This window comes from Trachemys scripta, chromosome 1, assembly GCF_013100865.1.
Source record: "Trachemys scripta elegans isolate TJP31775 chromosome 1, CAS_Tse_1.0, whole genome shotgun sequence".
Taxonomy (NCBI): domain Eukaryota; kingdom Metazoa; phylum Chordata; order Testudines; family Emydidae; genus Trachemys; species Trachemys scripta.
The window spans coordinates 220,498,747-220,523,914 of NC_048298.1; the positions used below are offsets into that span (position 1 = coordinate 220,498,747).

At 40.5% G+C, this 25,168-nt stretch overlaps 1 protein-coding gene across 4 annotated transcripts in view; it reads left to right on the forward strand.

Annotated features, from left to right (window-relative positions):
* Window positions 1–25,168, forward strand: part of NLGN4X (neuroligin 4 X-linked) — a 265,757-nt gene that overhangs the window by 53,533 nt on the left and 187,056 nt on the right. For all 4 annotated transcript variants that reach the window (XM_034757415.1, XM_034757422.1, XM_034757434.1 and 1 more), the window contains one exon: window positions 16,989–17,784. In XM_034757415.1, the coding sequence (XP_034613306.1) occupies window positions 17,313–17,784 (472 nt within the window). In that variant the 5' untranslated portion in view covers window positions 16,989–17,312. The remainder of the gene's footprint in view (window positions 1–16,988; window positions 17,785–25,168) is intronic.

A 25,168-nucleotide genomic window follows, 5' to 3' on the forward strand; every position in this document is an offset into this window, starting at 1 on the left:
TTTGCCATTACTGTATTTAATTGATTCCTTTAAGCAATTTTAACTCTTGCCTTTCTTTCTTTCTTTCTTTCTTTCTTTCTTTCTTTCTTTCTTTCTTTCTTTCTATAAATAAACATTTAGATTTTAGTTAAGAAGAACTGGTTTTAGCATATATTTGGGTAAGAGCCATATATTTGGGGGGGAGGGATAGCTCAGTGGTTTGTGCATTGGCCTACTAAACCCAGGGTTGTGAGTTCAATCCTTGAGGGGGCCACCTAGGGATCTGGGGCAAAATTGATACTTGGTCCTGCTAGTGAAGGCAGGGGGCTGGACTTGATGACCTTTCAAGGTCCCTTCCAGTTCTAGGAGATAGGATATCTCAATTTATTTATTTATAACATTCATTAACCTAGGAGGGAATGTGCCCAATACTATGGGGATTGGTAGAACCTTTTCATTTATATGATGAAATAAGATTTACAAAAATTTTCATCATATTTGACGTGGGTACCTGGATGGAGGCCTGAGGGAACTGTGTTGTTTGGACTGCTAAGTAACCAGTAAGGTAATAAAGAAGCTGTTTCATGCTGGCTTGGTGAATCTAAGTATTGGAATATCCACTAGCTTTTGGGAGTTTGAATGCCCCATTCTTTGCAGTTCACCCTAATTGAGTGACCATAGCTGGCCACCACTAGAACCCCAGTCACATATACCAATGAGACTTTTTGCTCACACCGTCATGTAGTCTACCTGTGTATATTTGTATAGTGCTTATATTTACTGTGTTCTCTTAAAGAAATTCAGAAGCTTTGAATACCTAATAGAAGTAAGCTAGAATCAGAGATTTGTTCTACTTGGAAACATAAAGCACAGTTTGTTTCACCATGAGAGGGCAGTGAATATCGCTGTGTGTACAGTGTGATATATGGTCAGACAAGTCTATGAAATACCTAAGGATTCATTGCACCATCTATTAAAAGTTATGAACGCTCACATGCAGTTTTTGTTGTTCTGTGAAAACAGATGGAACGTTCCAAATAATATGAACTGTAATCACTCTACATCAGGCCATTTGAAGGTCCCTGATAAATAGTGGTTTTTGTACCAGGGAAGTTCAGGGGAACATAGCTCTCTTGCAAACAGCAACGAATTATGTTTGCTGTCCACTTCAGGGAGAGAGCAAAATAACTGTGCATCCTTTATATAATATTATTTTTGCCCAGAACTATCAGTGATATTTTAGTAAAGACTAACTGTAGAGATGGTGGAAATGAACTGATAACCTTGTGCAGTGAGATATGACTCTGCTTTAGGGAAGATACCAAACAGTAATACTTTGAAAATGACACAAAGGTTGATAGAGGAATGGAAATTAATACTGGGGGGAAAACAAATCTGCTTCAGAGACATTGCGAAGGTCATGATAGAAGGTGGTTGAACTGCAGTTTAAAAGCCTTGTGCTCTTTTTCTGACCAATGGATTTACGTCAGAAAACAGGAAAATATATATATACTTCTTGACAATTTTAGCTCTGAAAGATAATTCAAAATATATTCCATCTCATTTCAAGTGATCCAATGACCGAGTTCTCTGTCTGTGTAATAGCACTGAAGATTTGGTCAGACATGACCATTATGGGTAAATCTTAATCTGGATTTTTGAAGCAGGCCTCTTAAAATGGTATTGGGGTTTCTCTGCTGGGGCAGCTCTATGTTTTTTGCCGCCCCAAGCACGGCAGTCAGGCGGCCACGGCGGTCCGCGGTCACGCGGATTCGGCGGCGTTTCTGCCGGTGATCTGCCGGTCCCGTGGATTCGGCGTACCCACCGCCGAATTGCCTCCAAAACCGCAGGACTGGCGGACCTCTCGCAGGCACACCGCCGAAGGCCGCCTGACTGCCGCTCTCACAGCGACTGGCAGGCTTGCCGCCCCAAGCACGCACTTGCTGCGCTGGTGCTTGGAGCCGCCCCTGTTTCTCTGTATTGGTAAAATGATTTGGGGTATGCTTGCATGGCTGCACATACAGTCTGTGTATATATGTGAATATTTCACCTGTGAGGAAAGAGTAAGCAAAATAAGGATTATACAAGTATATCCATATTGGGACAAGGTCCATATTCGCATTATGGACCTGATCCTGCACCACTGAAGTCAGTGGGAGTTTGCCATTGATTTCAATTATAGCAGGATCAAGGCCCATACGTACATACCATACCAAGCACAATCCTTGAAAGGACCCTACCATGTACAAATAATAATAACAATGCATATAAGTCTTATATACCTGCATGATCACTGTTAAATATATATGCTAACTATAGGCTTGATTCAAATATTTCACAATGAATTACCTAATGTTTTTGAGCATTGTTGAAAACCAAGTACAAGCTCATAAACAAAGCTTAGTGATGAACTGCACTGTGTCAAATTGAGGGAGGTGTCTTGGTTATGCTGTTGGCTTGAACTGGTTGGAAAACTTGCATCAAATCATGGGAGAAATGACAAATTCTCATATTTTGGAATTGTTTTGTTTTTCTGCTTTCTGACCTGCTTTACTGCTGGAGCAAAGATGATGAATTGAGCTAAAGTTCTGAAAGCTCACTGATGCAGTAAAATATAATTAACCAAGCCCAAGATGACATTTTTAAATTGTGTGTGTTTGGTCGAATGATAGAGGCTGTCAAACAAATCATTTTCACAGGTTTATCTCTGTTACTAACAACAGAAAAATACCAAAACAGCATGTTTGCTTACTGTGGACTTGTTGTGAGTAATAAACACAGTCTTTTCCCCCAATCTGGTTCTTTTTTTCTTGAGGGGGAAAAGGCAGCACCTAAGTCCTCTGCCTGTTCCATCTAATTAAAAAGATTTTTTTCAATATAGAATTTCTGTTTCTATCCTCCTCCTCCACCCCTTTCTATTTTCTTCGTATAACACTTTTTGGTAGCAAGTAGATAAGGCAAAAAAAAATATTAGGGCATATAGTACAACCCTATGTTAGTTTGGTTTTAGTGCTTTGTCCAGCCTAGTTTTAAATGTCCTAATGGGATGGAGCTTCTGCCACTCCTCAGTTTTTCAGATTGCATTTTCATTTTTGGGACACTTCTCCTGATACTTAGTCTTTTATTTTCTCTTCTTAAATTCAATGAATTGCTTTCTAGTTTATACTACCTTATACTAAATATTTCTCTCCATCTTTGGTACCAGATTAGGACCAGATTTTACAGGTGCGCAAAAAGACTCATTCTTCTTTCTCCTCCCTATGCACCCTTAAATAAAGGAGAGAGCCATAGCTGCAGTTTCTACACTGAATGGCATGAAGGTACTGTTCCCTCCATGCAGTCCTGAGGTTCAGGCAGTGGTGGGGAGACGGAGAAGAAAGGAGAACCATTATAAAGGATGATGCATCTTATGCAGTCTGCCTATGCACCACAGATCTCAGGAAGTGACTGTACCTTCCTGACACAGTTCTTTTTTGAGTTGTCTGTGGGGGCACCCCAAATTGAAAGCCATATATAAATAGCACAGTTTAGCACAGCCATGAATAACCAAACTCCCTATATTGGGACTGATTCTGCTCCCATTGATATCAGAAGATCCCAGTCAAAACTCTAATTAAGGATCCTCCATCAGTCAGGCATCCAACTCCCATTAAAAGTCATCTAACTCTTTTAGGTCTTTGAAAATCCCAGGCTTAACCTTTGAGTTTCATGGAAACAGGAGCCTGCCTCTTGTTTTAACCTATCCTCATATGCCATTTGCCAGTTCCTGGATAATATTTTGTGCACTCCCTCCAGTTTGTCAAAAAAAAAAAAATCTTTCTGGTAATGATATGCCTAGAAGTGAAAGAAAGCAATATTTTTGGACATCGTCTGGCCAGAGTCATCAGAGAAGGGATTACTACCTTCCTGCTGGGTGGTACAAAATCTCTGTCTGGGCAGCCCCAAATTCCACTGGCAGTTTTTAGCTGCCATAGCCTATTTCAAATTTACATCCAATTTGCTGCCTACTATCACATCTAGATCTCATTAGTACTTGAAGTGGTAAAGTTAATTTTCCTACCTTTGGACAATAATAGCTGAGGCACATGGATATTTGGTCAGTGATCCTCCATTTAAGAGGATCAATTCTGAAAGTAAAAATAGTAAGATGTTTAATGCATTCTGTACTGATCTTGGTTTTTATGTATTTTTATCACTTTAGTTACTCATTACTGAATTCTTCTGTTTCAGGCTTAAGTGGGTTTTAAGTACAATAGTATTTGCATTCCCAGGGTGCTGTACTAAACACACTGTTTTTTGGCCACATCATGTTTTCTTTTGTAGTGCTATATCTGAATTGCATCAGACAAATGGATCTGGAATAATGCACATAATTATTATGCTACTGTTTTTACAGATGGGTAAAGTGAGGCACAGAAGAGGGTAAACAACTTTTGCAAAGGCACATCACAAGTGACAGAGCCAGGAATAGAATTCAGGAGTTCTGCTAGGCCATGCTTTAAGTATGTTTGTTTTGAAGAGCATTTCCACAAAATTCATATTTGAATGAATGTGGTTTTGCTTAGGCTTTGCAGCTAGGATTAACCAAATACCAACAGATCAAGAAATGTGTATTCTGATGCTTGCCTCTAGTCATATTTATGCACTGGACTCTTTCTGAACAAAAAAAGCTCACTGCTCCTGTCACACTACCTCGCAATCACAGCACGTTGCTACATTATTTTAAAGACGATGTCATGACCTCTCTGTCATGCAGGCTTGAGGCACTTGAGTTGCTGCTGAATCTGTTCAATCATGGGAAGCTCAAATTCCCATCTCTAATGGTCAAGTTTAGATTTTGAGAAGAGTACACTAACTGCACATTAGAAAATCACAGACAAGTCAAGTCACTCAAGAAGATAGCAGACATCCCCCAGGGAGGTGATACTAGTTGAAATGGGGTTAATACAGGTGGGAAAACAATTGCCAAGGAAAAGCTCTCTTGCCCTTTTGGACATTCTGAATCATTATAAAACCATTGTACAGAACATATGAAAAGGTCTAAGAGTATAAAAGATTCCAAAAGACATTTTATCTTACTCAGAACTAGGGAAGACATGAAAAAAAAATGGAAATACTATATATTTTAATAAGTGCTACTTTTCTTTCATTATCTCATTTTTATTTGCATATTTATCAAATTATCCATACAAGTAGAAATTTATCATTTGGAGATAACCTAGACACTGAATTTCTATCAAGCTTTCTTCCTACAAGATAAAAGACTTGAAATTAAACAGAGATAAAGATAAGTGTGACTGCCCCCTTTAGTCCTGCATTATGTCCTCTATCTGGATGTGTAAGCCTTGATGTGACATGGGTCTTATATTTCACTGTATTGCTGCATATGTCTGTCTCAAAGAAAATACTTGTATTTTTAAAATGGAAAGATGGAAGTGCATATTTTAAATACATACAGTTAAAAATGTAGAAGTATATTCATGATGGTGGCTGGATTTATATTTAGATCTAAAGCACGGATTGTCTGTGGTGCAGTTAAAAGTATCAGTCCTTTGTTTTCCTAAAAGAGAGAGTGGTTCATAAACATCGTCCTTGCTTTTCAACTTTTTTTCCAAATTGAGAAAACTGGAATACTTGAAAACAGTTTGGGTGACTGCATGGCCTTTTCTTCATAGCCACATCATTCTTTTAGATAATGTATGTGACGCAGAAATTGAGAATGTGTTGTAGCTGGTGGCAGGAGCCACTGAAATAAAAATGTGTGAGAGAGAAATGGGTGTCCATTTGTGGAAAGTAAATGGTGACTATAGTTTCTGACCTGGAAGATTTGATGACATTGTCAAAATCTATCTGAGAGAATTTCCAGTTACACTTAGAGCTGTGTAAACTTAGCACATAGGTTGGAAAATGAGTTATTTAAATATACCATGAAATGTATATAATTAATATTGCTACTTTCTTCTGGCATTGCTAGAAAATCCTTCTTGTAATGAAAAAGTACATGGAAGTCCTGCTTTTGTCCTTAGTTACTTCTAACTATAGCTCTATCTGAAACTTATCATGGAGTCTCTCCTGATTTTCTATTTTTTGTTGTTGCATTTTTTCATTAAAAATAAGAGCTGTACATTGCTAGCTCCATAACCTTAAATATGCACTGTTGATAGGCAATCAGCCCTTTCTTTTGTATCTGCGTAGCTTAAAGGTGAACAACAAAGTAAATAGAGAAATATGTTTTTAAAACCCCATAGAAAAAAAAAACACAGAACTGGCGGAATGCAGTGGTGAATCAGACCCTCTATGTAGCAATAAGGATCAGATCATCAGCTTGTATAGCTCAGTTGACTACAGTGCTCACTAATCATTTCCATGGTTCAAATAGGGAAGTTTAGTTCTATTTATTATTTATTGTTTAAGGCCTGATTTGCAAAACTATTCCCCACGTACATACTTGACTGGATGTTTGCATGTGAAGTCACCTGAACGACATGTGTGTTCATGGTAATTGTTCAGTGAAGTTGGTAATGCTGCATTTGTGATATTACAAATAATAAGTAAAAGAAAAAAAATATTTGTAATTACCACAACCTCTAGGAACCCTAGTCATAGACAAAGACCCCATTATGCTGATGCTGTACAAAGACAGAACTAAAAGACAGTTTAACCCAAGCAGCCTATAATCTAAGTGGAAAGCAAGAGACAACAGATGGATACAGATAGACTGGGGCAGTGTAAGGAGTTAGCATATTAGGCTGTGGTCTAAGCACATCAGCAGCCTAGATATTGTAAAGCTTTTTGTAGTCATCGTGGCAAAGGAGAGTTCTGAAGGCAGATAGAAAGGTAGCTTTGCAGATGTTTATGGGGAGTGCCTTCCATGTGTAAGTGGTGGGGGGTTGGAAAAAAGCATGAAGGTGCTTATTTGACAATTTAAAAAGTAGGAAGTGAAGACTGGTATTAAGAGCTAATCAGAGGCAAGAATTTACAGCTTGGTAACAAATGAGAAACAATAGGGAGGGTGAGGTCTGACCATGAAGGGCCTTGAAAGTGAATACAAGAATGTTATTTTTGAAGTGATAAAGACAGGGTAACCAGTGGAGGGATACAAAGATAGGGGTGAGGAGAATGTTCTTTATGGCATCATTCTAAATGGATGTGAGTGGGGGAAGATTGCGTTTTTCAAGGCCAGAGAGAAGGAGGTTGCAGGAATCTAGACACAAGATGATGAGAGCTTGGATGAGAGATTTAGCTGTGTGGATGGAGAGGAAAGGCTGTGTCTCAGAGATCATATGCAGAAAGAATCTGCAAGATTTAGACCAATGATACTCAGACTGAGGCTCATGAGCTGCAAGTGAATCTTTAATGTGTCTCCTGTGGCTTTTTGCAGCACATGATATTAAAACACTGTGATTTAATTATTAACCAATCAGGACGCTTTTACTGTATTATCAACCAATGTGGCTCTTTTGGGTAATGTTGATCACTAATTTGGCTCCTGAACCACTAATGTCTGAGTATCACTGATTTAGACATAGTCTGGATATAAGGACTACAGAGACATCCGAGTTGAAGATGACACCCTGGTTACTGGCCTAAGTGGCAAGCAGAATGGTGGTATTGTCTAGAGTAGAGGTGAGCAAACTACGGTCCGCGGGCCCCATCCAGCCTGCGGGACTGTCCGGCCCAACCCCCGAGCTCCTGGCCCAGGAGTCTACCCCCGGCCCCTCCCCTGCTGTCCTCTCCTGCCCCCGCAGCCTCAGCTCACTTGCTCCGCCTCCGGTGCAATGATCTGGACAGTGGGGCTCTGAGCTCCTGTGGCAGCGCAGCTGCAGAGCCCGGCCTGACCTGGTCTCTGTGCTGCGTCGTGGTGGTGGCAGCGGTGGCAGCGGCGTGGCCCGGTTCCAGATGGGTGGCGCAGCTGTAGCATTGCCAGCCACCAGTGCTCCAGGAAGCCCAGTAAGGGGGCAGGTAGTTGGGGGGGTTGGATAGAGGGTAGGGGAGTTCGGGGTGGTGGTCAGGGGGCAGGGGTGTGGGTAGTTGGGGGAGAAACGGGGTGAATGGGAGCAGGGGTCCTGGGGGGGCAGTCAGGAAGGAGAGGGGGTTGGGGGATGGGGCGGCAGGGGGCAGTCAGGGGCAGAGGTTCCAGGGGCAGTCAGGGGATAGGGAGAAGGGGTAGTTGGATGGGGCAGGGGTCCCGGTGTGTGTGTCAGGAATGAGAGGAGGGGTTGGATGGGGCGGCGGGGGCCCGGGGGCGGTCAGGGGACAGGGGGCGGGGGTGTGTGGATGAGTCAGGGGTCCCAGAGGAGCTGTCAGGGAACAGGGGGGGTTGGATGGAACAGGAGTCCCGGGAGCGGGGCGGCAGATAGGAGGTGGGGGTGAGGCCATGACCCCCTCCCCTAACCAGCCTTCCATCCAATTTACGAAACCTGATGCGGCCCTCAGGCCAAAAAGTTTGCCCGCCCCTGGTCTAGAGTGATTGAGAAAGAAAGTAACAGGGAGGACTTGGAGGAGAAGATTAGGAGCTCCGTTTTAGCCATGTTGAGCTTGAGCTGACTGCTAGACATCCACAAGGAGAAATCAGAGAGACAGGCTGGGATTTTAGTTTTGACAGAAGGAGACAGTTCTGGAGCAGAGAGGCAGATCTGTGAATCATCTGCATAAAGATGGAACTTAAATTTGTATTTGTGGATGAGATTATCCAGAGTGAAGGTGTTTTAGAAGAAAAGAAGGGGACAAAGGCCCTGTGGAACTCCACAGAAAGTTGGAGGCTGGACGTGAAGGATCCCCTGAAGGAGTGTTTAGAAAGTTAGTAGGAGAACCGGGAGAGGACAGAATCATAAATGCCAAGGGAGGACAATATTTCAAGAATAGCATGTTTGATGATGTCAAAGGTGGCTGATAGATCAAGAGAATGAGCATGGACCATTGCTTTGCTAGGAAGAACTCATTAGAAACTTTGGCAAGATCAGTTTCAGTGGAATGCAAGGGACAGAAGCCAGATCAGAGACCGTCTAGGATGGAATTGGAGTAGAGGAAATCTAGACAGTGATTGTAAATAAGTGTTTTCAATGAGCTTAGTGATGAACAGGAGAAGGGATGGCTATTGGAGAGCCATTTGTGGTCCAGGGTGGGTTTCTTGAAGATGGGAGAGAGACTAAAGCATACTTGTATTGTGAAGGGAAACAACCAGAAGAGTCTGAGAGATTAAGGGAAGAAATGAAAGTGGATGCAAGTGAGATCAGGAGATGGGATGGAGTCACTGGGTCAAATGGATGGGTTAAAAGAGAAAAGCAGACAAGACATTTCTGCATCCATGAAAAGGGAGACGAAGCCAAGAGATGTAGGAGGGAAAGAGATAGCAAACTAAGAGGAGGAACCAATTTTCTCTTGGAAAAAAATGGTGAGATCCTATGCAGAGAAAGAAGTGGAGGCAGGAGGAGGGGAGATTTGAGGACTAATGGAAAGGTGGTGAAAAGGCTGTGGAGATTGTGGGGAAAGGATTAAATTAAATTGGAGAAGTAGACTTGTTTAGTAAGGAAGATGGCAAAACAAAAAGAGGACAGAATGAATTTGAAGTGGAGAAAATCAACCTGGTCATAGGATTTCTGCTTCCTGAATGAGAGCAGGAGGAGAGGAAGCAAATGTTAGAGGTGAACGAAGGCTGGAGGTTGACAAGGTGGACCTTGTGATGGGTGAGGGGGCATAAGAGTCAAGGATGGAAGAAAGTGAAGCATGGAAAGAGTCAATAACCATATCAATAGAAAAAAGGTCAGGGAGGAGAGGGCTGAGAGCAGACAAGAAGTCATCAACACTGATGTATTTGAAATCACAGAAAGGCCAAGTGACAGGACGTATAGGGGGAACTGCTGATGGGTGATGCTGAAATAGACTAGGTGATGCTCAGAGAGATCAGAAAAAGAGCAATGCACATCAAGTCAAGTGAATGGTCATTTTGGTGAGTGGGAGAGTTGAACCAGGACTTCAGACCAAATGAAGAGATGAGGGTGAGGAAACATGCATCTAAGGGGTTGGATGGGTCATCGTCATAGAAGCCAAGGTCACCAAGGATGAGTGTGAGGGATTGTAATGCAAGGGGGAGAGTGAGAGAGCCAGGAGTCAAAATCTAAGAGAGAGGCTGATAGGGAGGAGTTGAGCGGATAGTAGATGACAGCAAGGGGGGAATAGAAGAGTCGGGGCAGTGGTGTTCAAAAGAGGAGAAAGAATGGGAAAGGGGAGGAAGAAGAGGTTGCAAGAAATGGGAGAGGAGAAGCCCAACATCTCCACCATGGTCTGTTCTAGAGTGGCAAGTGTGAAAGAAGTAGAGAGAGGACAGTTGCAGAGTCAGCGTCAGACAAAGGGATCCAGTCCTTGTGAAAGCCAGGCACCAGGATGTATGAAGAGGTCATGGAAAAGCAACATCTTTTTAGAGATGGAATGGGTGCTCCAGACACAGCAAGAGGAGGGAGGGAGAAAGGAGGGCTATGGGTCTGAAGTTAGGAATGGTGGCATGAAAGGAATTGAGCGTGGTGAGGAGGATGGGTATGGGAGGTGGAGAGGGGGAGGATGAAGGTAGGGCCGGAGTTGGACAAATGTCACCAGAGGTGCGAATGAGGTGAGAATGAGGAGGCTGGTGTGAACTGTAGAGTTGTGAAGGTACAAGAATGGAGTAAGGAGGAGGAAGACAGATGCTAGGATACCAGATAGAGACATGATGAGAGCTACGATGGAGTTGCAGGTTGACAAGAGGGAAAAAATTTGAAAAATGCTGTGAAGGTAATGCTATTGCAGCTGTCCCTCAGGAAACTGGTGTGTGTTGTAGCTCCCAGCTAGAGAGAAACAAGTAAGCAGCTGGGCAGCACCAGAGGCAAAATCTAGGCAGGGGAGCAACCCAGGAGCAAAGCAGATCACTGCTGCTTTCACAGCTACCCTTCAGGAAGCTAGAATGCACTGCTGTTCCCGCTGGGAAGGGAAGAGTAAGGAACTGAGCTGCACCACTGGAATGATCCATGTGAGGGGAATTTTGTGACAATACCTTACAAATTCACAAACAGAAAACTTGGATTTCTCTGCTTAATCCCGAGAATTATCATAGAAAAGATACTGCAGGTATCTGTAGCTTGAATTTATTGAAATTATTTATCAAGCCCTAGAAATGAAAGGAATTGCTTTGTTTCTAGGTTTGATAACTAATTTGAAGTTGCTATAGGAATAATTTCCTGCAGGTTTTTTTTCTGTCCTAATTTTGATCTGAGTTCTGCCGAAGATTAACAAAATGCATCCTGATACTTATTTTAAGAATTACTATTATTATTTTATTTTGCCAGTTTCAGATAACAGTCCTCCCACTAACCTCTGAATACTCTGGTCTAGGAACTGCTATATAATCATATATGATTTACTTCCTTCAGTGCTTTTCCTCACTACAATTTCATCTGACTGCTCTGATCATCTTTAAGCAGCCAGCATTTCACACTATACTGACACAGAATAAAGCTTAACCCCACTCTGTGTTGACATGGAGTTAAATATATTCAAATGATGCTCCAGGAAACTGTTTTAGCAAGCTCTAGAGCAGATAAAAATGAATAAGTCAAACAAATCAACAGACAAAAACTTTGAAAAGTGAAGGAAGAAATAACACTCTGATATTTTAAAGAATAGTTAGTCCGATTCTCTATTGATCAAAATGTAACAAGTGATTAGAGTAATAATGACCAGGTTTCAATATTTACAGAAAAACCAACCCACATTATATATAGTTACTGTGTTAATACCAGTATTCTGTGTTTTGGTATTGAAATTATGGGGGTAAAAGTTGGGGAAATTGAATCAGAATTCCATGCAATTTAGGCTTAATCAATTTTTGCCTTTATGTAATACAATTTCAGAGAGAATGTTAGAGATGTTACTGTTTATAATGTAGTTCAGGGTTCTCAAATTTCATTGCACCGCGACTCCCTTCTGATAACAAAAATTACTTCACGACCCTAGGAGGGGGCACTGAAGCCTGAACTTGCCCAAGCCTCACCCCCCTGGGTGTGGGGGCCAAAGCTGAAGCTCAAGGGCTTCAGCCCCATGATTGGGCCTGCAACCTGAGACCTGCCACCCAGGGCTGAAGCCCTCAATCTTTGGCTTCGGCCCTGGGTAGTGGGGCTTGGGCTTCAGCCCTTGGCCCCAGCAAGTCTAAGCCAGCCCTAGCAACTCCATTCAAAGGGGGTCGCAACTCACTTTGGGATCCCGACCCACAGTTTGAGAACCTCTATCTTAGACTCATTTTTAAATCTAGAACTACAGTGAGGTAAGTGTAACAATAGCCAGCCATACTTCTTTCCTGCCCACAGCTAGCTCCATATTTTTTCTTCAAATGGTCATCATTGTCCTCCATATAACAAATAGCAAAAAACAAATTATTCCAGTTTAGGAAGAAGAAGAAGAAAAAACCTTCCCAAGTTTGCCCACCTTGTCATTCAGTGATGAGATGAGAGGGGACACATGGCAGTTACTGCTCTTTGGGACAGGGTGTTGTTTTTGTGTGTGTGTGTGTGTGTTTGTTTTCTTCTGTTTGTCTCTAATGCCTTGCCTGGGCCTGGTCCATATCTGAGGCTCATAGGACCTACCCCAGTGCAAATAATTAAGAATAGTAATAAGAAATAATGACAAGAGCATATTCTTTTCTTTCCTTAAATTGTAGGTATGCAGGCAGACATATTAAACAGTCAACCCCATGCTTATAGACATTCCTCTGATTGGTTTGTCCTATGGTGAAATATCTAAAATTATTTTATACCAGATAAAAAGAAAGCCTTTTACCCCCAGGTGCAGTTTTGCATTGAATAAGATGAATGCAGCTTGCAATTCTCACTGATTTTATTCAGATCTCCTAGCTTCTTTAAAAGTGTAAATGTATACATTTATTATATGCATATAATATAACTAGCATGCATTTTTTCCTGTGTATGTTGGAGGATGATCATTTTATACTCTTTTTGAAAAATATTCTACAGTTTAAATAATATAAAAAAGAAAGATGTTATATTTGATGAAGAAAATAGTTTCATTACTAGCAGATCAGGCTTTCAAATCAGTATTTCTAATAACAATGAAATCCAGAAGATCAGACATTGAAAACTGTGGGATTTCCCCCCTTCATTTAAAATAATATAATAAAACTATCCTGAAGATATTTTAAGTATGCTTCTTCAAAAGGCTCTTAATATTTAAATATATCATAACAAGTCATTAATAAACAATCATTTGTGGGGGTGGGGTTAAACATAGGTAGAGTTGCATGTGATAGTCATGTAGTAAAAAAAAAAATCTGTTTCTACTGCAGTTTTAGTAAGGTAATAAAGCTAATGCTTAACAACTACAGCAAGATATATAGTGGGTTTACTGTGTCAATTTGTTGTCTTATAATTGCTTTTATGCGGTGTATATGTGTAACACTGTGGTCGCTATGTGTAGTTTGTCCAACCTTTTGCCTGTTACATAGAGAATGTGGATTTGTTATAGCCCTAGCTTCAGGGCCTGGTTCTTTAGCTCTGGTTGTAGAAGCTCATGCTTTCAGCTCTGGAGTTCCCCTATTCAATATCAAGTGTGTTCAGGGCCAGCTCCAGGCACCAGCCCACCAAGCTTGTGCTTGTAGCGGCACCTGGAGGGGGCGGTGCGGTGCTCCGGCTCCGGCCGCCGGCGAGAGTGGAGCCCCGGCTGGGCTCTCCGCCCTCCCCCCGGCACTCTGGCCGCCGGGGAGAGCGGAGCCGCGGCGGGCTCGCCGCCCTCCTCCTGTGGCTCCGGCTCTGGCCGGTCGGGGAGAGCGGCCTGCGGCCGGGCTCGGTGCCCTCCCCAGCCGCGCTGGTGGGGAGCGGGGGGCGGCGGGAGGCTTTTTTGCCTGGGGCGGCAAAAAAGCCAGAGCCGGCCCTGAGTGTGATAACCACGATGGTCGCTATCACACACATGTGTATGTATACAATTGGCCTTTAAACTCTAAGCTTATGCATAGCAGAAACATGCATTCTGTACTTACTCCTACCGTCTACTGAAAAGGAAAAACAAAACAGAAGAGGGGGTGAGGAAACCCTCTGTTTATGGTTTCAGAACATCCAGAACCAGCTTTAGATGCTTTGGTGCCATAGGCAAGGAATCCTTTGGTGCTCCTGCCTCCAGGTCTGAGAAGAAAATTTGATACATAGTTATTTACTAGGCCAGCTCCTCAGCTGGTATACATTGATTTCAGTATCTCTATGTTGATTTGCACCAGCTGAGGATCTGGCCCCATTATCTTTAAATTTGTCTGTTAGTTCTATTTCTTTCCATAGCATTATTTCCCTTCCTCTTGTTCATTATACCCCCCTGACTTACTTTTCTTGTTTTATTTTCTCTTTCTGTCTGCCCCTCATTCTGTCTCTGTCCACACTCCCACTCTGATTTCCTGTCTGCCCATTTGTTACCACCCAAGTCTTTTTCACTTTTCCTTCCTTCCATATCCCCATTATTTGTCTCCACTTGCAAGTCCCCCTTCTTGTTCTTATAACTATGCCAGTGACCTTCCCAGTGCAGGGCCTAGACAGGAGGACCTGCTGCTGCTGCCCTCTGAATGTAGCATCAAGCTTCAGTAGACTATGAATGATGGCTCTGCTGCCTGCTGCATGGGCTGTGAAATTAATAGGCATCGGGGCTAAGAGAGAGTGAGGGAACAGTAGCAGGTATCCACAGGTGCTGCTGTTGCACACTGTTACAACAAAGAGAAAGCCAGGCAGCAGCAGAACAGGGGACAGGGAGAGTACTCTGGTGTGGGAATTTCTGGTTAGGCTCTTGCTTAGGGCTGTCATTGATTCTTCTTTCTAAAAATGTTTAGAAAAGGCATGTTTAGATTGCAAGCCCTCTGGCAACAATTGTGTCTTGTGTGTCAGTAAGGCACTTAATACATTGTTGGCTCTATATAAATAATATGGAATTTAGAACATCTCTTGTACTGGGTGTTCAGCTACTTCTCAGATTGTGTATGGTTACCTCTTAATCTGGTGGGTTCCCCCTTACCATTCATTAAAGATGGATGTTCTAAAGAAAGGATGAGATTCCTGTCAGAATTCTTGCTTATGCAAAGGCAGTTACACTGATAGTTCTTTAATTGTTGCTCATTTACAATCAGTGTTAATAGCTACGTAGCTCTCTAAAGAGTAGACTGTGAAGGTGATCTAATCTCTCAATGGGACCAAGATTCCTATGTGCAGTAGGGACTTGCATAGGCCAGAAAGCTGATATATAACTCATATGTTGGTCCTATCAAAGGAAAGATATCATCAATTTTGTTTATCAAATAATTGTTTCTTAGCTGTGTAAGAGATGACATGTCAGGTAAATATTGGAAGGGAACAACTTCTGGAAAAAAAAAACCCTCAAATACATTGTATGAGTATCTTTCATCTCAGTAATTGTTTGGGCATATATATTTGGACACTAAGTTTTCATTAAAGATAAATACAATTGTTATATACTATACAGGTGTACCCTGTTTCTTTGTATTTCTTTCTTTCATATCTTGAGGTAACTAGTGAATATCACCTATAAAGATGAAGGGCAACAAAAGATGATCAAGGATATGAAATGGCTTCCATATGAGGAGAGACTAAAAAAAGATTAGAAAATAAATTATTAAAGGTGATGTGATAGAGGTCTGTTAAATCATGAATGGTGTGTAAAAGGTGAATAGAGAAGTGTTATATACTTTTTCCCCACAATACAAAAACCAGGGGTCACCCAATGAAATCAATAGGCAGCAAGTTCAAAACAAACAATAAGGATGTTTTTCTTCACACAACATACAGTTAATCTGTGGAATTTATTGCCAGGGGATGTTGTGAAGGACTAAAGTATAACTGGATTCAAAAAAATAATTAGATAAGTTCATTAATGGCTATTTGCCAAGATGGTCAGGAACACAACCCCATGCTCTGGTTGTCCCTAAATCTCTGACCACCAGAAGCTGAGACTGGACAACAGGGGATGGATCACTTGATAATTGCCCTGTTCTGTACATTTCCCCTGAAACTCTGGAACTGGCCACTGTTGGAGACAGGATATTGGGCTAGATGGACCATTGGTCTGACCCAGTATGGCCATTCTTATGCTCCAGCACCTGGTTCTGATCCATCAGTGCAACTCAAGAGTAACTCCAATGAAGTTAATGGAGTTGCACTAGCAGAAAAGCCAGTGTGACAGCAGAATCAAGCATCTAGGTTCTCAGCTTTCTTCTGTATAATGCTGCTAATGTTTCAGAGAAATGGGATGTACATAATAATTTTAAAACCTTTATATTACATTTAAAATAACAATATGTGGACCTACTGCAACTCAAATCATATACTGCCTGAACTCTGTACTATTCCCTTTCTGTATGTCAGCTGTTCTTTTAATATGGCTGTGGAAGATAAATTTGTGTTTTCAACAATTTTGTTTATCCTTATAAATAAAAATTGCAGGTATACCTTATTTCTTTATATTCCTTTGTTTCATCCTTGTGGTAACAATAAGTAATCACATTTAATCACCATAACATGGAAAGAAGAAGGAGATTATCTTGTGCAGCAAAATGTTTAGTAAATATGCATTATTTGAGTGGAAGTGCAAAGGGATGTACATTTTTCAGTTTGTCTAGGCTAGCAAATGTTGCAGAGCTGGCCCGGGCATGGAAGGTAACCTTCTTGAAATGGTCAAGGCATGTTTTGATTTTATGGGGGCTGAGAGTCTGCGACAGGGACAAGAGACTGGTAATTGGGAAAGCTGGATTTATTTCTCAGCCCTGCCACTTATTTGCTCTGTAGCCTTGGGCAAGCCTCTTTCCCTCCATCTCCAAAAGGGATATACTGTAATTCTCCTCTCATAGAAGTGACTAAAATTCATGAAACACCTGGAGACCCTGGTATGAAAGACACTGTATAAGTGTAAAAAATTATTGCAGTTTTGGTGAATGTTAATAAATGTATTAATTTAAATTGTCTGCTTTCTCTTGGCTATAGGCTGATTGATCTTGTTGGAATCTATTGGAAGGAATCATTGTGCCAATGAAGCAGAGTGACTGCTGACCACGTTCTCCTTCTCAGCCTGCTGGGAAGTACCACCAGGATTAAACCAGCATTGGAGCCTGGGGATGGGCCTTAGGGACGAGGACTCCCTTGGTTGTCCTGACGTTGGAATCTGTCTATGGTCAATCAACTGAGGCACCAACCACACTCATTCTTAGGCTTTTAATTACCTGAAAATATTACGTGTTGCCTTTCACTTCATCTCCCTTTGTCTCCCTGGCTGTGGAAGACAGTGCCCTGCTGATGTTGATATAAACAATGTCAAGGCCAATGGGACTCCTATGGCTGCCTTTGATCTTCACCCCAGTTTGTGTCATGTTGAATTCTAACTTCCTTTTGTGGATAACTGCACTAGCTATAAGATTTACCCTCATTGATGGCCAAGCACAATACCCTGTTGTTACCACGAATTATGGCAAAATACGTGGCCTAAGAACACCTTTGCCCAATGAGATCCTGGGCCCAGTGGAGCAGTACCTGGGAGTTCCTTATGCCTCCCCTCCAACTGGGGAGAGGCGATTCCAGCCCCCAGAACCTCCCTCCTCATGGACTGGGGTTCGGAATGCCACGCAGTTTGCTGCCGTCTGCCCACAGTACCTGGATGAGAGGTCACTGCTCAATGACATGCTGCCGGTCTGGTTTACTGCCAATTTGGATACCGTTGTGACATATGTGCAAGATCAAAATGAAGATTGCCTGTATTTGAATATCTATGTGCCCACTGAGGATGGTAAGTACTTTATTCAACCACACACAAACCAACCCACACACTATTTGTGCAAATGATGAGTAGCTTCAATACTGGGTTTATACAATGCTTCATTCTACTTCCTCCATGTTATCTATTTAACTGAAATGTTTCTCTTTATATTCATTAGATGCAAATGTTATATCAATTAAGCATGCTTGCATGAATTCATTTTCATATATGTTTGTGTCACCAAATTGCAGTTTTATTTGCAGGCATTGGCCAGTGTACGAATGGGTCACAATCCCAAAGGTTATGGCAAACAAATAAAAAAATCATCTAGAGACAATATAATTTTAGCATACAAGTATATAAAGTATACAAATTCTACAAAGTATATTTTTTTAAGGAAAACAATTTGTTTATAGAAATTTCCCTTTCTCTTTGGTTTATTATAATGCCTTTTGAAATTACATTTAAATTTCCTTGATTTTAATCAGCAAAGGATTGCTAAAGTTCTGCAACTTGAAGACGCCATGACTGTTTAGCATTTTTAGTCAAGTTATATATCATTCATTCACTAAATATAAAATGGAGCAATCACTGAGTATATTATGCAAGAACATCCTATGAAAATGCTATTTTTTACCTTCATCTGCTCTTGAACAAAAAACTCTGAAATTATTACTCTACACCAGTCATCAGTATAACAATTGGTAACACAATTTTGTGAACCTTCTCATTCTTGCTTTTAAGTGTAAGCTGTTTTTGTGAGGTGCACAGAATATTTCTTGAGAAGTGTTGAGTGACATCAAGTCCCCCATTGAAGACAAGGCTTCTTTTGATCAAACACCAACTGACTAATGCTTATTCAATATTACAGGATAATGAAAAATTGCAAGAGAATGATAATTAATATTCTGCTGAAAGCCAATTGTTTCATCCACTGCAGTTACTTACTGATGAATAACTGTACAGATTTCCCCCAGATATGCAAATTCTTTTCTCTATATGTGGGAGTTTGATTTGCATAATCGTGGTATTGTTTTTTCTCAGTAAGCGTACTCTGAACATGCAAAGCTTGGTACTCTGGCTACCATAATCTCTCTGCTCTGATTGGCTTCTGTACTTAGAATTTTCCAAGCTGTTTGCCAGCAATAAATATATCACCTTAGTTTCCCACTCCCTTCAGCTGAAGCAGAATACTAAAAAATGCATAAGATATTGGGGTGGGAGAATTAGTGAAAAGCAAAAACAGTTGAGTTACTGAAAAGGAAAATGTCTGAAAAGAAAAGGGAGGCGTCTGCAGGGAGGTGAACATTTTTTCTTATTTCCCTCCTTCCTCCAAACCCCTCTCCTTATTCCTAGATGTCCAGATGGGTCTTGGTCTTCAGAATAACTCTCATGTGTTTGTTTATTTTGTGGGTTTGATCCTGCAGCTTTTAATTAGTCAATAGGACAACTCTGTAAGTCACGGCTGTAAGACAAGGCCTTATTTGTTCATATTGGAAGACTCCCCCAGTCCTTCTGTCCCAGTGTCATTTTAAAGCACAATGTAGGCAAATATATTATTGCAGTTATTCTGGTGAGAGGAATTTTGCTCATGTGAAGGAACCAGGAGGTCAGAAGGGGGAAAAATGGAGGAAAGATTAGAAGTGTGAAAACAAAGGTCAATAGTGGGCTTGCTTTTTTTTGTTAAGTCAGTTTACCTTTCAGCAGTCTGGCACATCATATTATTGAATTCTTCTCTTTAAAAATTTGAATATTTAATTCAAATGTATATATAATAAATAATAATAAAATTGAGCATGTCCCCTATATCATAATCATACCCTGGACTAATAAACTACTCAGCCTCTGATCTTGCAAGGTTTTTAACCAAGTATATTGTTGTTACCTCATGAAGTGGAAGAACCCCCAAATGTCATTGTGTACCAGTTTATCAACTGTTAGTTTTTATGCCTATTTAATTCTGTGGAAAAAATGGCATTTTTATTCAAAGATTGGGACTAGACTCCAGTGCAAAGAAGGATGGCTATTAGGAGCCCAAATCTCCCCTCCCCTCCAAAAAATGCCACCATATGGGGACAGTGGGTAGGCAGCTTCAGATACATTTTTGTTGCTATCTGTGAGTAGTACGTGAGCTTATTCATGTGCATGATGACAGGTATTTTCAGTAGGCTTGTGAGGAAAGTCACACATTCCAAAATGAATAAATGCATTTTTTAAAAATCTTTATACCATTTATCTTAATTATCACTAGTTAAATCTAACTCAATGTTTTTCACTTAGTAAATATGCAACTGACTGCTCATAAACATGATTAAAGTGAACTGACCTATCTTCTAAGCTAGCCTGTCGCCAAATCATACTAAAGGTAAATTGCTTTAAGTTGTAGTCCATAGAATCTGATTAAACACATTACACTTCATTATATGAATCTTAGCTGCCAGAAAAAAAGCTATGTTGTTATGGAGACAGACCATGAAATTAGTTTTTGAAGTAGAGGTCTGAAAATGAATGACTGAGTTAAATTCACATTTTCAATCCTTTCTCAAGTACAGATTTCTTTACAAGTTCCCTGAGACTGTTTTGTGTATGTGTGAAAAGATGGACAGACTCATCTAAACTCAGTTAATGCTCTGAGACTGAAACATATCTGAATCATTTTGTGTCTCTGTTTTTGACAATTTCAATGAAAAGAAACTGCTGTGCTTCTATAATGCATCAGCTGTGGTCACGTGTGATGTTGCTTCTCCTTCAAACCCAATACTAGTAGCTAATCAAAATGCAGCTCAGTTTTGCAACTTGGCTACATAGCGTGTGCTGTCATTTACTTCTTGTGTAGATTGATTTAACAAACCTAGCAATCTGTACTCTGATTATACATTTGGAATGAAGAATTGCAAAGCTTAAGTGGCTGGGTTGTGTTTTGCTCTCACCTACATTAATGTAAATCAGGACTACTGAATTCAGTGGAATTACACCAATGTAAATGAATGTGAGTGAGAACAGAATCAGGCCCATGAACTGGGCAGATATTATTATTCATTAATAATAAATTAATTTGAATAACTGTTGCTAAAATGTTTGAGACTCAATGAATCAAAATGTATAAAATCTATAGAAGTTAAAAGGTAGGCAGTGTAGCTAGATAAATAATTTAAAAAGCTCAACTACAATTTATTTGTTTTTAACTACAGTGTTTAATTTAAATCTTGCCAAAGAGAATGAATGTGCAATTTATTACTGAACACAGGATACTATTTTTTAATGTTTCTGAAAATAGTAGGCAGAAGTGCAATGGAAAATCCTCTCTACGTTGAAATTGTCTTTTTAGAAACATTTCAAACAGTTTAATTCTTAAAGATGAATTTTTATTCCCCTTCTCCCACAACCAAAAAGAATACACTTTTTCCTTAGGAGAAGAGTAGCCTGTAGGAATCAAATAAAAAAGAAATATCTAGCAGGCTGTTTCTGAAATCTGTCCATGCAGGCATTTTGTGTGTGTGTGGAGGCTCTGTGTTGTGTAGTGACTCACTCATAACAATAAATTAGAGACCCCAAGAGTTGGGGAAATTCTCTTGGATTTTGTTGCCCATCATTTGAAGTAAAAGCAAAGAGAGGAAGAGTATAATTACAGTTCTGTATCTTCATGATGGATCTGAACGCTTACAGTGTGGTGATTTTAACAATATTGATGGATGCTAGTTGTAAACATAGATGTCAGTAGTAAAATGCTCTTCTTTGTAATAGTGGTTTGAATGTCAAATCTACTTATGATATTTAAAATTATTCAATTCAAAATATAGCTATATATTTTGCATTAAAAGTTAACTTTTTATCTCAAATTGCTACCTAGGCAGCAGCTGTAAGTATCTCACTTCAGCTTCTGAATATACAAAAACACATGTATAATATAAACATAGACATATTTGGCTCTTCTCTGATTGCTAGAACCTGTAATTTTCCGCAAGAATACATGAATGACAGTTTGAGGAGGTCAGCTAGGGAAATGATATTGAGGACAGTCTGTCTATTATAACTTCAGTCTGAATATGGGTTTAGCTACAGTGGGAGTGCTAGATTGTAGAGGACACAGACTGTTAATCGGCTGTGCTTAATCCCTAGCCTTTATCATGTGAATCTGTGCATGCTGTAAAGGGGATTGCAGCCTGCTATCGTAACTACTGAAACAAACAAAACAAAACCAACCAACAAGTTTGGTTTCTTGCAAGTGAGCCATAAAAACTGCATTATATCATTGCCAGATAAAAACAGTATTTAAGCAACATCAACAAATCTTTCATTTTGGTTTAATACTGCTTTCTTCAGACCAAAAAAGGGGGGAGAAAAGTCACATTTTTCTTCTGTGTATGGTCAAAAATACCAGCATACACTCATAATTATTTGTTGTATGGTGAACAAGGTGAGTTTTCAAAATGCGTTAAACTACTAAACAGCTAAATGTTTGTCAGGGATTAATTTTAAAAGTACTTAACATCTTTCAGGTGTGAGAATCATAGAATCAAAAAATGTAGGGCTGGAAGTGGCTTCAAGAAGTCATCAAGTCCAGCCCCCTGCATTGAGGCAGCACTAAGTAAACCTAAACTATCCCTGACAGATATTTGTCTAACCTATTCTTAAAAACCTCCGATGATGGGGATTCCACAGCCCCCCTTGGAAGGTTCATTCACTATTGGAGCACCCCCTTGTGGCTGGCTTGGGGGATCAGCTCCGCTCAGTCATGTCATGGCCCCTCTTGCTCTTTAGGAGTTGCAGTTTCCTCTTCATGGCTTGGCTTTGCGGCCAGGTCACTACACAGTGTTCCCCTTCTGAGGTAACAATGTCTTGCCGGACTAACTATGAGGATGCCATTCCAGGCAGTCTTCTTCCTTATTCCAGACTGTTCCACTTACCCAGTGTCTGATAGGAGGGCTTGGGCCCACCTGCTACTTTGGGTCCCAGCCCAGGGATCCTACAATCAGCAGCCAAGGTCTGCACTGTCTCAACTCTTACTGCTGTTTTCCTGGGCTTTTTCCTACTCCGCCTTCTGCAGGCTTTCTTCATCACCACATCTCTGGGTAAACCCATCCCTCCAGGTCAGCATTCCAGGGCTTTTGCTCCCCCCTGGGTTTCTACCTTCTTACCTCACTAAGACCAGAGAGTGACTACAGACCTCCACACTACAACACTTTCTGCTTTCACTTCCTGGGTTTATACAAGCCCTCATCTGGTCCTGCCCACATGGGTTTCATCTTCAATTAGTGTTTGTCAGTGAAGCCTAAGTCTCCTCCCAGGTGCAGCCTAATGGTTAATTAGCCCTTCTAAGCCACTTTAACACCTTCAGGGGTGGTGTGGGGTGAACAATGCATCACAGAAGCCTATTCCTGAGCTAAACTATCCTTATGGTTAGAACAATATTCCTAATATCTAACCTAAATTGTCCTTGCTGCAGAGTAAACCCATTACTTATTTTGTCCTATCTTCAGTGGACATGGAGAACAATGGATCACCATCCTCTTTATAAAAGCCCTTGATATATTCAGGTCCTCTCAGTCTTCTTTTCTCAAGGCTAAAAATGCCCAGTTTTTTTTTTTAAACTTTCCTCATAGGTGAGACGGTCTAAACCTTTTATCATTTTGGCTGAACTCCTCTGGACTCGCTCCACTTTGTCCACATCTTTCCTAAAATTTGGCATCCAGAATTGGACACAGTAATCTGTCTGTGACCTCATCAGTGCCAAGTAGAGTGGGACAGTTAGCTCCCATGTCTTACATATGACACTCCTGTAAATAGACCCCAGAATATTAGCCTTTTTTGCAACTGTATCATATTGTTGATTCATAATCAATTTATGATCTACTATAAACTCCAGATCCTTTACAGCAGCACTACCACTTAGAAAGTTATTCCCAATTTTGTAGTTGCACATTTGATATTTCCTTCCTAAGTGAAGTACATTGCACTTGCATTTATTGAATTTCATCTTGTTGGATACAGACTAATTCTCCAATTTACCATGGTTGTTTTGAATTCTATCCTCCAAAGTGCTTGCAACCCCTCCCAGCTTGGTGTCATCTGAAAATTTTATGAGTATACTCTCTACTCCATTATCCAAGTAATTAATGAAAATATTGAATAGTATCTGACCCTGCAGAACCCCACTAGATTTGCCCTCCAGATTTGACCACAAACCGTTGATAACTACTCTCAGTTCAGCTAAATTGGTTTGAAGGCTGTTGAAACATTTAGGGCACAGTAAATAGATACAAAGCCCCAGAAAACAGCAAGAGGCCATGACACTTTGCAGTGGTGAATGAGTGAGGTCAGAATTTCTTCATCAGTGAAAGGGAATGGAGGATAACCTGTAAGCACAGTAAAATATTTTACTGCAGAGTATTAAGAAAAAAAATCTTAAAATATAACAAGAGTATCAATAGTAGCCCTTGGTTGAGGCAACAGAGTTCAGTCTAGTAGAAAGGTGAGAGTCTGAAGGCTAAAGATTAAACAAAAAAATAAGTTATGGCAGATCTTTGTGTGCGTACAATTAGCAGTGCATTGTGGTTACTTTATACATTCTTTTGGCACACATGTACTGTTTAACTCTTATGTAGTCTATGACCAAATCTGATTTTCCATTGATAGGCTGCTGGGATTTTGTGTGTGAGTGTGTGTGTTTGTATCATGATTCTTGTTCTGGTGATCCAGTCAAAAATTAGCTTACAGTGACTTCTTTACCTCGTATAATGTAGACCAGCACATGACTAAAATTGCTTATTTTGAGCATAATGCTAATTTTTGGCTGAAGCCACAGGCTCGGAATGGCTCAGGTAAACCAGATGCACAAATGGTGTGCATTAAAGTCAGAGGACATATGCCAGTTTACACTAGCTGAGGATCTTCCCTTATAGTTAAAACGAATATTAGTAACATGTATTGAATTAACCTTGGATTACTCATAACTTGAAAAATAGTGACACAGATGTAAGTATATAATACTAAAGTCTCTTACATGACTCTTTTTCAGGGTCTGGGAGCACTGGAACATAAATACTTTTTCAAGGATAGTAACCCTAGTTTTCTACAGTGCTATGGAATAACACCTTTAATACCTATGGTACTTTGTGTTTTGGTAATGTGCACATGCAAATCTGAGATCAGAATTACAGACCTTTATTTGAGCTGTGAAGTTGAAGTATCAGTAGGTGACTATAGCAGCCTTTCTTCTTCGAAATTAAGCCTTAATACAAACACTCTTCGCCTATACATAGTTTCATGTTTGAATAGCTACATATTTGTCATTTGTCAAGTATTCTCACTATCATGTGTAGCACTCTTTTATTTATTCACCACTTTTAGATTTAAACAGATATCAAAATGATGCTAATTCACTGTTTAGGGGTGTGTGTGTGTGTGTAATATA